The sequence below is a fragment of the Hippocampus bargibanti genome, linkage group LG08, assembly GCF_051943395.1.
Source record: "Hippocampus bargibanti isolate YZ-2025 linkage group LG08, ASM5194339v1, whole genome shotgun sequence".
Taxonomy (NCBI): domain Eukaryota; kingdom Metazoa; phylum Chordata; class Actinopteri; order Syngnathiformes; family Syngnathidae; genus Hippocampus; species Hippocampus bargibanti.
This window is the reverse complement of record NC_142741.1, coordinates 4633062-4647447: the sequence shown is the minus strand read 5'-3', so window position 1 is coordinate 4647447 and position 14386 is coordinate 4633062. Positions and strand designations below refer to the sequence as shown.

Genomic DNA, 14386 nt, shown 5'->3' with positions numbered 1-14386 from the left:
AATACATCGAATACAAGAGTTGTAAATGAGTCACACCCGCCACACATTGGATGATTTTATTAATAATATGACTGCCAATCAAATTGCATTTACAATATACACATGCGAGCATGTTTGCTGTGGGTCGGTCGGTCAAAGAATTGAGCTTCAACTCCTTGAACGTACGCTGACCACCGGCAGCGAGTCACACACGCATACTTCGGTCCACGGATGTGTCATCGACGCCCTTTTGGTCCTGCCTGTGCAGCAGTTGAAGTCACCGGCTCGTCTCTGCTGATATCGAAACACATTGTTTACTGTGAATATTTCTTGATTTATTTATTGCGCCATAATGTGGACAATCAATGTCATGACAGAGATAGTGATTCAAACGGGGCCGTGGATTTTATGGGCTCAAAACGGACCAAAGAGGATAGAACTAGGCTATAAAAATGCTATCTAGCGAGCTAACTACCTAGCTGGCTATTTATTTGCTATCTAGCTAGTTACATAGCTAGCTTTCCATTAACTATCTATTGGCTATATTTGCTATCCATTTGCTATCCACCTAGCTAGCTATCGATTTGCTATCGATTAGCTAGCTACCTAGCTGGCTATCTATTTGCTATCTGTCTAGCTAGCGAGTTATGTAGCTGGCTTTCTATTTGCTATCCATTTGCTATAATATTGCATTTGCTATAATAGCTAGCAAATGATAATAATGATAATAATAATAATAATAACAAAAACAATAAGAATAATAATAATAATACATTTTATTACAAGCCTTATCTATTTGCTATCTACCTAGCCAGCTATCGATTTGCTATCTATTAGCTAGCTACCTAGCTGGCTATCTATTTGCTATCTATTAGCTATCGGTCTAGCTAACTATGTAGCTGGCTATTTATTAGCAATATGGCTATCTAGCTAGTTAGCTACTGTCTAGCTGGCTATCTATTAGCTATCTGGCTCTTCTATCTTTCTTCTATCTATTAGCTATATGGTCTATTAGCTATATGGTTATCTAGCTGGCTGGCTAGCTATCTAGCTGGCTAGCTATTAGCTATCTATTGGCTAGCTAGCTTTCTATCTATTTGAGTTACTTCCAGGTTGAGTGAACCCTGGCGCGTGTGGCTGCCGCTGCTCACCCACAGAAAAATATCCTTATCCTGTGACTGAAAAGTGACCTTGAGCGTTTTGAAAGGCGCTTATGAATTAAATGTATTATTATCATTATTATTGGCGACTTTTTAACCTGCGGTGGTGGCGCGGTCACGTGGCATGGACCTCCACAATGTGGTCGTCGTTGGCGGGCAGGACCAGAACTTGTCGAGCGTGGCTGTGGTTGAAGACCTGACCAGGACTGAAAGGGTCCAGGCGAGGGAGGGGCACGCCCCGGTGCTGCTGCTCGCCCAGCGATTGGACGCTGCCGCGACTGCGCACGCTGGCCGTGTCCGCCGTGGCCTCGTCCAACGTCTTGTCCAGGAGAGACAGGCTGTCGTTTTCCAACTGGCTGTCTGAGGAGAGGACGCATGCACGCAATCAGCGACAAAGTACGGCGCGTATTTCCCAGTGTATAAGGCGCACCCCCAACAAATGGTGTCTTTTCAAACCTTTTCCATACATAAGGCGCACATTGAATCAATGAAAAAAGTTGTCCAAATAGAATCTAGAAGTAGATTGAAGTTTACCCAAATACAGGTAACATCCGAGTTACAACCGGCGAGAGTTACGACCACCCGTACTTACGAACCCCCCCCCGCAAGCAGCCGGCAACGCGTGCAACAATTTTGGCCACCCAACATGTCACACACTTGCACAGCAATCTACTGCGTGATGTCTAGCTAGCTAGCTATTTGCTATCTATTAGCTGTATAGCTGGCTGGCTTGCTATCTATTTGGCTATTTAGCTGGCAGGCTGGATCTATCTATTAGTTATCTATTAGCTAGCTAGCTTGCTTTCTATCTATTTGAGTTACTTCCGGGTTGAGTGAACGCTGGCGGGTGTGGCTGCTGCTGCTCACCCGCAGAAAAAAACTTATTCTGTGACTGTAAAGTGACCTTGAGTTTTGAAAGGCGCTTAGAAATCAAATTTATTATTATTATTATTATTATTATTATTTTACGTATGTTTTCTTTCACCCACTATATATAATATAAATAAATATAAATATATAATATGAAATATAAAATTATTAAAATGACACTGAAGTTTATAAAATGTATCAATGAATTGTAAACAGTTTGGTATATAATAGTATTCAATAGACATGGGATACTATCCAGTCGTGTAAATGTCACGTGGGCCATTTTGAATGAATTTCGACTTACGACCGTTTAACTTACGACCATTTTGTAGGAACGGAACCCGGGCGTAACTCAACAACAGATTGACATCATATACTATCCTGTCGTGTAGACGTCACATCGGCCATTTTGAATGGATTTCGACTCACGACCGTTTGACTTACGACCGTTTTGTCGGAACGGAACCCGGTCGTAACTCGGATGTTACCTGTATAAGGCACACGACACTATAAGGCACTACATGAGAGGCACTAGAGGGTGGGGGTACTGACCAGTGTCGGGTTGCAGGCTGCTGGCGTTGTGAGGAAGATACTTGAGGACTTTGATCTTGGGGAAGGGAAGATGGCCGGCGAACAGCGGCATGACCTCGATGTGGACTTTGTGAGTCCAGTTGCCGGACGACGGCATGGACACCAGGCCCGAACTCCGACCGCACACCGCCCAGTTACTGCTGCTGTCCGCCACTGCTCGCACACACGCGACACGCAACGTTCAAAATGACTCCGCCAGGTCACAAATGTCACCGAAGAAATCAGCATTCTTTGAAAATGGTCAAGATTTTCAAGTTGGCTCTCAGTCGTGCTGGATTGGTCCATCGAGGAAAAGGTTTATTTTAAGGTGTTGAAAGTTTGGCTCCTCATCCAAAAAGCTTCATCAGCGAACTAAAGTTGTGTTGGTCACCGTGGCCCTATATCCCTAATGGACAGAAGTGACCCGGTGCCAGACCTTTGCTCTAATGTTGAGGGAGCAGTGGACTCCCTGAAGCCAATCCGATGATCTCTATATTGATTATATGTCTGATGACCCCCATTGTTCTATCCCTGGCTCTGGTTTCACCTCATTAGCATGACTAAGCCTACGTGCTATCGACCTAAGAAGTCTGTTGTAAGCACGGCCTAAATGAAACCGTAACCAGGTCGGATAGTTTTGCCGGGATATCTCCTCGGCGTTCGGCGTCGTACCTTCATACAGGACTTTGCCGTTCCCGAGGCCCTCGGCGTCCATTCTGCCGCCGTCGGCGTCCGATTGGCCCTCGGCGTGCTCGGACAGACGGGCGATCACCACCTCCAGCCCGCAGAGGGCGCCGGAGCGGCAGTACCGCTCACCTCCCAACGGAAGCATGTTGGCTCTCACGCTGTACAAAGTCTGCCGGGTGGCAGGCGCAAAAGTCAACGCGGGCGGGGCCAAAACGGCGCACCGGACCGGTGCTACCTACCGGCACTTTGTCCAACAGGAAGTGGTAGTGGAAGAGCTTGAAGGCAGCGGCGTTGGGGGGTCCGCGGGGACAGAAGCTAGCCGAGAAGACGCATTCCAGACTGGACGGGAGGTCCTCCTGGCACCTGGCCTCCCACAGGCAATGCACGCTACGCTTGCTGCACAACAACTGGATGCGGGTGGGCGCAAGGGGGGGGAATCGCCCATTATTCCATAGGCAGTCATTTTGAGCACTCACTTGCGGTTTTGGTTAGTGGCCGGATACATTTATGTGTTTGCTGATTGTGTGTGTGTGTTTTTGCATGTGCGCTGAGTGTGTGTGCGTGTGTTTGCGTGTGTATGTGTGTGTGTGCGTATGTGCTGACTCTTTGTGTGTACTGATTGTGTGTGTTTTGTGTATGTGTGCTGATTTTGTGCATGTGCTTATTGTGTGAGTGTGTTTCTATGTGTGTGCATTTGTGACTGTGCGCTGACTGTGTGTGTGTGTGTGTGTGTTTGTGTGCTGATTTTGTGAATGTGCTTATGGAGTGTGTGTGTGTTTCTATGTGTGTGCGTTTGAATGTGTGCGCTAACTGTGTGTGTGTGTTGACTGAATGTGTCTGTGTGTTTAAGTGTTTGTGTGTGTTTGTGTGCTGATTTTGTGCATGTGCTTATTGTGTGTGTGTGTGTGTGTGTGTGTGTTGTGTGTGTGTTTCTATGAGTCTGCATTTGTATGTATGTGCAGACTGTGTGTGTGCTGACTATGTGTCAGCGTGTTTGTGTGTGTGTGTGTGTTTGTATTACTGTGCTTATTGTGTGTGTGTTTGTGTGTGTGTGATTTTGTGTGTGTGCTGATTGTGTGTGTGTTTGTATTAGTGTGCTTATTGTGTGTGTGTGTGCTGATTTTGTGTGTGATGATATTGTGTATTTGTATTTGTGTGCTTCTTGTGTGTGTGTGTTCGTACGTGTATGCTGATTTTCTGTGAGCTGATTGTGTATGTCTGCGTGTGTTTGTGTGCTGATTTTGTGCGTGTGTGTGCGTGTGTTTGTATGTGTTTGCTGATTTTATGTGTGCTGACTGTGTTCTGATTGTGTGTGTCTACGTGTTTGTGTGCTGATTTTGTGCGTGTGCTTATTGTGTGTGTGTGTGTGCTGATTTTGTGTGTGTGCTGATTATTGTTGTTTTTATGTTACTTCCGGGTTGAGTGAACGCTGGCGCGTGTGGCTGCCGCTGCTCACCCCCGGAAAAAATATCCTGTGACTGTCCTTGAGAATTTTACAAGGTGCTTATAAATTAAATGTACTATTATTATTATTCTCAAATGACATTCTTAAGTTGGCGCTCACCTGCTGGGCTGTGCCGTTGAGCGACCGCATCTCCAGTGGGGGGCGCCGTCGTCCATCTTTCTCCGCCAGCTTGACGTGGGCGAGCGTAAAGTCGGAGTCCGACACGTTGCGCACGCACACCCGGATGAACTTCCTGTTTCCAAGCCATCAATCAAGACGGGTGGGCGGCGACATTCGCCTACTGGTTAGCGTTGCGTCCCAAACCTGTTTCCGGCGGAGAGCAGCGAGTGCTCCGTCTTGAAGGGGATGTGGAAAGTGAGCGTCAGCAGGGTGGAGTAGATGGACCAGGGACAGTCGATGGACATCTGGGGACAGACATAAAAGGGGGGGAGGGGTAAGCCGAGGTGGGCGACGAAGGGGCGGGCGTGCCGCTCCTCACCCTCTGGTCGATGGCGCTCATGGCAGTGTCGGGGTGACTGTAGCTACGGGGGCGGCGCGGGACCTCGCCATTGGTCAGCCGGTCGTCGGCGGGTTGCTCCGCCCCCGACGGGATGCGGCACAGCACGTCCAGGTGGAAGTCCAGCGTGTGGTAGGGGGGGGCGGGCGGCAGGCTGATGCTGGTCACCTTGTCCGACGACTGCACCGATAGCGCGCTCTCCGACACGGCTGTCGGCGAGGCGGCGCCGTAATTAACCCAGAGGGTGCTTGGGCGCGGACGCCAGAGGGGCATACAGTGACACCTTGGTTTACAAACTTAATTGGTTCCCAGACAGAGTGTGTAAGGCGAAAAGTGTGTATGCCAAAAATTAATTTCCCATAGGAACCCATTAAAATGACAATAAACAGTTCCCAGGTCCCCATAAAACATGATTTCCTACTGAATAAGCCGTAAAACTACAAAAGTATACATTATTTTATGTATAATAAATATGCCATTGTATTGTAATGAAAAAATACACTGCACAGTATAATAAAGTCCTTTTATTTACCTTTGTGATGGTCATTGATGGAATAGAGGACAAAAACAACTCGGGTACCATTTTCTTGTACCCGAACAGGCTCGTTCGCGAACGACATCACTCATTGTGGCAGCTCCGTGTGTATCCCGAAAAATGGTTCGGATGCCAAGATTATATTCTAGAAAATTTAACGTTCGTAAAGTTCGTAAACCAAGGTGTTCGTAAACCGAGGTATCACTGTACCTGCGCCGCTGTTGCTGATTCGCGCGGTGCAGACGGCGTTGGCCAGGACGGGCATCCCGTCGCTGTTGCTGAGCTGCAGGGCGTCGCCTTTCTTGACGGTGTAGTGGCCCGTCAGCAGGGTGAACTTGACCGTCTGCGGGAGGCCCGCCAGGAGCGGCTCTGGAGGAACCAAAGGAGAAGGTGGACCTCAGAAAGCGGCGGAGGGGGTGACGGGGGTTACGCTCCCCCCAGCTTACCCGCTAGCGGCTGCACAGTGAGCTGCGGTTCCTGAGAGTAGACGTGATACTGCACCGAGGGGTAGATGTGGGGCAGGACAAAGTCCACGTTGGCCAAGGTGACCGTCAGTTGCCGCAGCGTGTAGGTGCCCGGCTCGTCGCTCTGCGGGGAATCACGTAAGCGCTGTCGTCATGTCACGGAGTTCTCCTCCCCACCCCCGCGGCGGCGTCTCACAGGCGCGACAAGTACAACGCGGTTGTCTCCGGGCTCCAGCGGGATCCGGCGCCCCATCAGTGTCCGCGCGCCCTCCTTCACGGTCACGGGGGTTGTGGGCGCGGCACCGCGGGAGGCGTCCTGGGGCGAGCCGCCGTCGTGGCGGCGTATGACCAGGTGGGCGTTCTTGCAGACCACGCCCGCCGAGCTGAGCGAATCGTCCGAGGGGCTGCGCTCGTGCGCCTCGTCCATCTCCGGCGGGGGCGCGGCGCTCAGGGAGGTCGGGCGCCCCTCCGGCGAGGCGGACGCCTCAAAGTCCACCGCCGCGGGGAGTCCACGCCCTTTGGAGGCACGCTCGGCGTCCAGGTGGACGCTCACGGCCACCTGCTCCGCCAGCACGGCCGTCGGCATCAGGCAGCGCAGCGTCAGCTCCACCTGCGCCAGACGGGAAGCAAAGGGATCGGACCCGCCCGCCATGTTCGCCCAGGTGGGAAAAAAGCGAGCGTACCTGCAGGTCGGCGCCAGAGTGCACGCTGGCGCCGTCCGGGCGGAATCGGATCCGCGTGAGCCGAGCCAAGATGCCCATGTCCAGAGAGGCCTTGGCGGAGGCCGCGCCCCCTGCGCGGAGACAAAGAGGCGTGGGCATCCTGGACAAAATGGCGGAACCCCGGCCCCCCACTGCCCCGCGTGGCCCAAGCTTACCCTGCTCGAGGCGCTCCCCGGCGTAAGCGAGGACGTCGCGGCAAAAGCGCGTCCGCTCCTCCGCGCTCAAGTTGCCGTCGCCCGCCAGCAAGGCACTGGTCTGCAGGGAGCTGGCACAGGACGCCGGTGAAGGAAACAACACAGAACTGCTTCATGTTACAAAGAGGGTACAGCAATTGCTGAAGAATGAATGACTCTCTGTGTCTTTGTGTTGTCATGTCATTTGCTATTTAGTTTTTTTTTTACTTCAAGATGGCACAGCGAGTGTGGCTGCCTTTCCAGCAGCTCCTGAATTTTGTTTTTCTACTTCTTTCTTTCCTTTTCTCTTCCTTTTATAACTTTGCTGCTGTGAAATGTCAATTTCTCCACTGTGAGACGAATAAAGGTACATCCAATCCCCGACGAGGGTCTTTGCCCCCCCGCGCCGCGACCCAGAAGAGGATACTCCACACTTCGTCCCAGCAGCTTGTGGCACTCGCCGATCTGTTTCCTGGTGTGGGTGACAAGGAAGCTCCAGCCCTCGCTGACGTAGCAACGCAGCGCCTCAGCCAGCAGCGCCTCGGCGCGCTCGGGTTCACCTTTGCTCCTGGAACAGGCGCAGACGCATTGCCATGCGTGGCCAAATGAGAATGGTCCAACCTGTCGCTTCTCAAACAAATATGTAACTTTTTTTAACAACCCAAAATGGGCTCTTGATTTAACTGAGCGCCCCTGAATGCACCACCAGACTCCCCTCCGCTACCTCGTGTGTCGTCTCATTGTGACCGACGCATTTGGATTGTTTCTTACAATCTAGCTGAATAGAGAGCTAGCTAGCTAACTCGCTCGCTAAATGAGCATGGAATTTCACAAGTTTGATTTGTGGGCCGAATAAAATGATGTGGTGGGCCAGATTTGGCCACCGGGGCCTCGACTTGGACACTTGTGATGTCAGGGATTAGCCAGCTGGCTGAATAGAAAGAGAGCTAGCTAGCTTACTCGCTAGATAGCTCGATAGATGAGCATGGAATTTCACAAGTTTGATTTGTGGGCCGAATAAAATGATGTGGAGGGCCAGATTTGGACCCCGGGGCCTCGACTTGGACACCTATGATGTCAGGGACTAGCCAGCTGGCTGAATAGAAAGAGAGCTAGCTAGCTCACTCGCTAGCTAGCGCGATAGATGAGCATGGAATTTCACCAGTTTGATTTGCTTTAACAGACCGACTAAAATGAGGTGGCGGGACACATTTGAGTTTTCAAACCGCTTTCTGGAACGGATTATGGTGAAAAAAAAAAAAAAAAAACAGGTTTGAGTGTATATCACCGCGGCAGCTTGGGCTCACATGTAAAATTCAGCCAGACTTTTTCCGAGCAGCCGGGCGGAGCGCAGTCTCCCGATGGCGCGGTACATCTCCATGGCGGCCTGGCACAGCTCCTAATGGGGCGTACGGCAGCGAGGGAAGACGGGATTCTGGCGAGCAGGGTAGGCGAGGGTGCAACTTACCAGGTAATACCGTTCAAAAGCTTCTACGGATGACAAGGCTTCTTTCAGCTTCTTGTAGGGACTCTCCAGGCTGCTCGCTGACGGAGGACAAACGCAAAGGAGGCCGACCGAGTGAGCCCCGCCCCTTTTCACCATCCGCGGCGGCAGACGGGCGGTTTACCTACCGGTTTCCGGCCGCTCGTCGCCCAGACCGGCCAGCAGGTCCACCGTCCTGTTCAAGTCTTCCGAGGTGGGACCCGCCCGGGATGTCAGCCCGCACAGTTGGCCCAGAGACTTGAGCTGCGGGCCAGTTCCACAAGTTGGCCCGTTTGCCGGCAGCCCGTAGCCGGGTCAGCTGTCAATCTGTCTGGCTGGCTATTTAGCTATCTAGCTAGCTAGCTTACTATTTGCTATCTATTAGCTGTCTTGCTGGCTATCTATTAGCTATCTATCTGGCTAGCTATTAGCTATATATTAGGTAGCTTTTTATCTATTTGAGTTACTTCCGGGTTGAGCGAACGCTGGCACTTGTGGTTGCTGCTGCTCACCCACAGAAAAACTGATCCTATGACTGTGTAGGTATGTAATGTAAAGTGACCTTTAGACTTTTTAGGCACTTAGAAATCAAATGTATTATTATTATTATTATTATTATTATTGTTATTATTATTATCTATTTATTAGGTATCCATCCATCAATCAATCAATCACCTATCCATCAATCATCCATCCATCAATCATCATCCATCAGTCATCCATCCATCCATCAATCACAATCCATCAATCAATCATCCATCAATCACAATCCATCTATCAATCCATCCATCAATAAATCATCCATAATCATCAATCAATCCATCAAACCATCCATCACTCATCCATCCATCCATCCGTGTAGCTATCTAACTTATCCTGTGACTGTAAAGTGACCTTGAAATGAAATGTATTATTATTATTATTGTTGTGATTATTATTACCTTGTCGGTGGCGTAGGCCCACAAGCCCACCGTGTGCGAGGCGTTAGCGTCCAGCTGCGCCCGGTCGCAGCAGCTCTCGATGCGCTGCAGAACCTCCAGGCAACTGAGGAAGACCCAGCAGTCCAGCGCCCCCCCCAGCACCGGCACCTCCAGCAGCCGCAGCTCCTGCACGCAATTGTGCAGCAGGTCCAGGGCCCGCTGGGTCACCTCCCAGGGTCTCTGCAGGAAGATGAGCAGCGTGCACTGGCGGGAGAACAGGTAGCTGCGCAGGTCCAGCAGGCTAGCCGAGCCACGCTGGACGCCCTCGCGCTTCTCCATGTCGATGGGGCGCCGCAGCTGCAGGCCACTCCAGTTCAGCACCGGCGAGCAGAAGGAGCCCAGCCACTTGGCGGCGTCTGAGGGGGGAGGGGCGGGCGCCGTTGGGTGACGCCCCCCTGGCGTCCGCAAAGGCCCGCTCGGCGCCCGTCGGCCCGCCTACCTCCGGCTCCAAAGTTGAGGACGTACTGCGTGAAGAGTGCGTCCAGTTCGTCGTACTGCACCAGTGCGTCTTCAAACTGTTGCAGCATCTCAAAGACAAACGCCAGCTCCTCCTGCGCGCCAACGGCGACGACGGCAATCAAAACCAAAGCACACCAAAAAAAAAAATGAATCAATTACTAGTTTTCAAATTTAAAGTAAAAAATATTGACTGTTGTGGTTTTGCTTCGAACTTTAGCTAGCATCCTGGAACTTGCTTGATTTGCTTTTGTGGGCCGAATAAAATGATGTGGCGGGCCACATTTGGCCCCTGGGGCCTCAACTTGGACACCTATGATTTAAGGGATTAGCCAGCTAGCTGAATAGAAAGAGATCTAGCTCGCTAGCTCGATAGATGAGCATGGAATGTCACAAGTTTGATTTGCTTTCACGGGTTGAATAAAATGAGCTGGCGGGCCAGATGTGGCCCGCATGCCTCGACTTGGACACCTATGATGTAACGGATCTGCCAGCTAGCTGAATAGAAAGAGATATAGCTAGCTTGCTCGCTAGCAAGCTCGATAGATGAGCATGGAATTTCACCAGTTTAATTTGCTTTCACAGGCCGAATAAAATGAGCTGGCGGGCCAAATATGGCCCGCATGCCTTGACTTGGACACCTATGATGTAAGGGCTTAGCCAGCTAGCTGAATAGAATGAGATCTAGCTAACTCACTCGCTAGCTAGCTCACTCAATGGATGAGCATGGACTTTCACAAGTTTGATTTGTGGGCCGAATAAAATGAGGTGGCTGGCCAGATTTGGCCACCGGGCCTCGACTTGGACACCCATGTTCTAAACAGATGCGGCTACAGCTAGCTTCAGAGTTGAAGGTGTTGAGAGAAGCGGACCTGGACCATGAAGTATTGGCAGAAGCTCCACCCGGGTTGGGTGCGCTTCTCCCTGAGGGTTCGCATGTCGTCCTCGAAGCGTCCCAGGTTCTTGGTGAACGACATGAGCAGCAGCGTCCTCAGCTTGAGCAGCAGCGAGTTCCACGACTCCTGAGAGCGCGACGAGTCCTTGAGCGGGTCCGACAGCACCACGCACCTGTCGGGAAGGCGCGGCGGTTATCGGAGGTAACGGCGCTGGCAAGCCCCGCCCCCCCGGAACCGACCTGTCGTTCTGCTTATTGCAAAAGTCGGCGCGGATCTTGTCGACGATGGAGGAGCGGGGCAGGATGTTGCTCTTGTTCTTCTTACGTGCCTCGCCGCCGTCCACCACGATGATGAGCCAGTCGGCCGAGCCGTGACTGCGCAAGCTGCTCTGCCATCGGCTCAGGTCCTCCTTCACCGAGCTCCGGTATGCCTCCGTGTCCTGCGCAGACGCGGGTCAAAGCGCAATCCCGAAAAGCGCCGCCCCCGCTCGACGTTCGGCCAATGACGAGGCCTCGTGAATCTAAATGGAAAAAGACTTGCTACCGAGCTAGCACTTTATTTGCTATCTATTAGCTATCTAGCTGGCTCGCGAGCTATCTATTAGATATCTCGCTGGCTATCTAGCTGGTTATCTAGCTGGCTACCTAGCTAGCACTTTATTTGCTATCTATTATTTATCTAGCTGGCTCGCTAGCTATCTATTAGATATCACACTGTCTAACTAGCTAGCTATCTAGCTGGCTACCTAGCTAGCACTTTATTTACTATCTAGCTGGCTCGCTAGCTATCTATTCGATATCTCGCTGGCTATCTAGCTTGTTACCTAAATAGCACTTTATTTCCTATCTATTAGCCATCTAGCTGGCTTGCCAGCTATCTATTAGATATCTCACTGTCTATCTATATTGCTACCTAGCTAGCATTTTATTTGCCAACTATTAGCGATGTAGCAGGCTCACTAGCTATCTATTAGATATTTTACTGTCTATCTAGCTAGCTTGCTACCGACCTAGCACTTTATTTGCTATCTATTAGCTATCTAGCTGGCTCGCGAGCTATCTATTAGATAACTCGCTGGTTATCTAGCTGGCTACCTAGCTACCACTTTATTTGCTATCTAACTGGTTCGCTAGCTATCTATTAGATATCACACTGTCTAACTAGCTAGCACTTTATTTACTATCGAGCTGGCTCGCTAGCTATCTATTCGATATCTCGCTGGCTATCTAGCTTGTTACCTAGATAGCACTTTATTTCCTATCTATTAGCCATCTAGCTGGCTCGCGAGCTATCTATTAGATATCTCACTGTCTATCTAGCTAGCTATCTAGCTTGCTACCTAGCTAGCATTTTATTTGCCAACTACTAGCTATGTAGCAGGCTCACTAGCTATCTATTAGATATTTCACTGTCTATCTAGCTAGCTTGCTACCTACCTAGCACTTTATTTGCTATCTATTAGCTATCTAGCTGGCTCGCTAGCTATCTATTAGATATCTAACTGTCTCTTGAGGTAGTTTTTTCTATCTATCTCGCTGGCTAACTAGGTAGCTATCAAGCTTAATACCTAGCTAGCACTTTATTGGCTATATATTAGCTATCTAGCTGGCTCGCTAGCTATCTATTAGATATCTAGCTGCACTTATAAATAAAATGTATGATTAGTATTTTTTTTATTACTCACGCAGCAGTCGGTCCAGTATATGTGCAGGAAGGGGAAGGTGAGCAGCGCCTTGGTGCCGTCCTTGGGGAGCACCTCCTCCTTAAACTGGACAAAGTTGGCCTCCAGGTGGATCATCTTTGGCGCCCGCCCGTACGTCCTGGACACGCAGACGGAAGCAGACATGTTCACATACGCCGGCCTCGCCAAATGGACTACAACCGCACGGCGTTGCCGGGACTGACCGCCTCCACTCCATGGGCTCCCGGGGAAGCTGCTGAGCCAGGGAGGTGTAGAGGGACGTGAACAAGGCCTGGTCGCCGGCACCTGCCGCAAACACAACGGCAACAATCTTCAGCGTTCCAAAAACTGATGTGATACTTCAAGTCTTTAGTCCATCTCGAGTCCCTAAGTTATCTGGCTGGCTACTTAGCTAGCTAGCTATTTGCTATCTATTACCTGTCTAGCTGGCTGGCTATCTCGCTAGCAATTAGGCTATTTAGCTGGCTGGCTTCCTAGATAGCTAGCTATTTGCTATCTATTAGCTGTCTAGCTGGCTGGCTATTTGGTTATTCAGCTATTTATCTGGCTGGCTATCTAGTTAGCTAGCTATTTAGCTGGCTGGCTGGCGATGCCGGGGCACTTTGACGGCAGTTTGCTTCAACAGCAGAGGGGGGAAGAGAGCCGAAAAGGCAGGCTGACGTGGGTGCGCATGCGCAAATACAAATTGACAGTCGTAGAACCAAACAAGTCGCGTTCTCTCAGCAGGACAGAAACATTTTGCTTCTACCACAACGATTCACCCATACACGTAAAGGCCCGTGTGGCGCTAACAAACTAACTAACTAACTGACTAGCTTGCTAGCTAGCTAACTTGCCGACTGCTCGAGGCGGCTAGCGCGAATAAAGGCTAAGCTCGTGCTAACGTTGCCCAACAAGAGAGCGGCGCTCACATGTGACGATGGGTTTGTTCTCCATAGCGTAGACGACGGCCTTCTCTTGACCACTGTCCATGCACATCAGCGGTGGGACGCCATGAAACGGAGCCACGGGCGGCCTAGAGGGGGTTTGTTGGGCTCACGTCAGTCCGGATCTGTCACGGCCAGTTCCCCAGACGAGACACAATCAGCGGCGGAAGGGCGGCGCTAGACACCCGCACGCTTCCGGGACTTGGTGACGTCATTTTAAAGGGACGCCTTTTAATAATAATAATAATACATTTCATTTATAAGCGCCTTTCAAAACTTTTGGAGAATTTATCAACATTTTTGCTGGTTTATTTTATTATATTCGTTTTTTTGTTTGCAACTTTCTTGACAGGAAATCCAACCCAAGCGATTGCGTACACTTAGAATGTCGTCAAATGCATTCCCGAGAGGGTCAAAACTGAGCAAACAGGCAGAGGAATGAACCAATCAGCGAAGAGCGAAGCTCATCTCAGAAAAAAACACGTCTTGTCTCAAAACAAATGCCGTAAACTGCTATATTTTAATGACGACGTGATTGTGGTTATTTCAAACCGATTTGATGCTGACTGGTGTAAACAAACCGTCACCTCTCCCGCCTGCCATTTTGAACGACGATGTACTTCCGCCTTGCAGGAGTGACGTTCTCATCGACGTCACATCAAATAAACGAATTTGAGGCCCCCTTAGTGGTGATTAGCTTGCCAAACAATTAATAATAATAATAATAATAATAATAATAATAATAATAATAATAATAATACAATTAATTTCTAAGCGGCTTTCAAAACTGTCAAGGACAATTTACAGTCATTGGATCTTTTT

General features: G+C 50.1%; 1 protein-coding gene across 4 annotated transcripts; it reads right to left on the bottom strand.

Moving 5' to 3' along the window:
* Positions 1-42: 42 nt before the first annotated feature.
* trappc10 (trafficking protein particle complex subunit 10) lies at positions 43-13735 on the bottom strand. Of its 4 annotated transcripts, none has more exons than XM_089002775.1 (24): positions 13550-13735; positions 12842-12923; positions 12621-12756; positions 11176-11375; positions 10913-11108; positions 10024-10135; positions 9546-9940; positions 8754-8868; positions 8590-8666; positions 8429-8520; positions 7549-7689; positions 7104-7213; positions 6910-7019; positions 6423-6836; positions 6209-6350; positions 5973-6131; positions 5210-5436; positions 5035-5135; positions 4831-4963; positions 3506-3673; positions 3252-3435; positions 2562-2753; positions 1238-1499; positions 43-273 (listed from the first exon to the last, which is right to left on the bottom strand). In XM_089002775.1, the coding sequence occupies exons 1-23, from the start codon at positions 13614-13616 to the stop codon at positions 1255-1257; spliced, it is 3798 nt and encodes a 1265-aa protein (XP_088858901.1). In that variant the 5' UTR covers positions 13617-13735; the 3' UTR covers positions 43-273; positions 1238-1254. The 4 variants fall into 4 exon arrangements, with proteins under 4 accessions (XP_088858901.1, XP_088858902.1, XP_088858899.1 ...); XM_089002776.1 differs by having other exon boundaries at positions 43-270; XM_089002773.1 differs by having other exon boundaries at positions 1238-1495.
* Between the last annotated feature and the right edge of the window lie 651 nt (positions 13736-14386).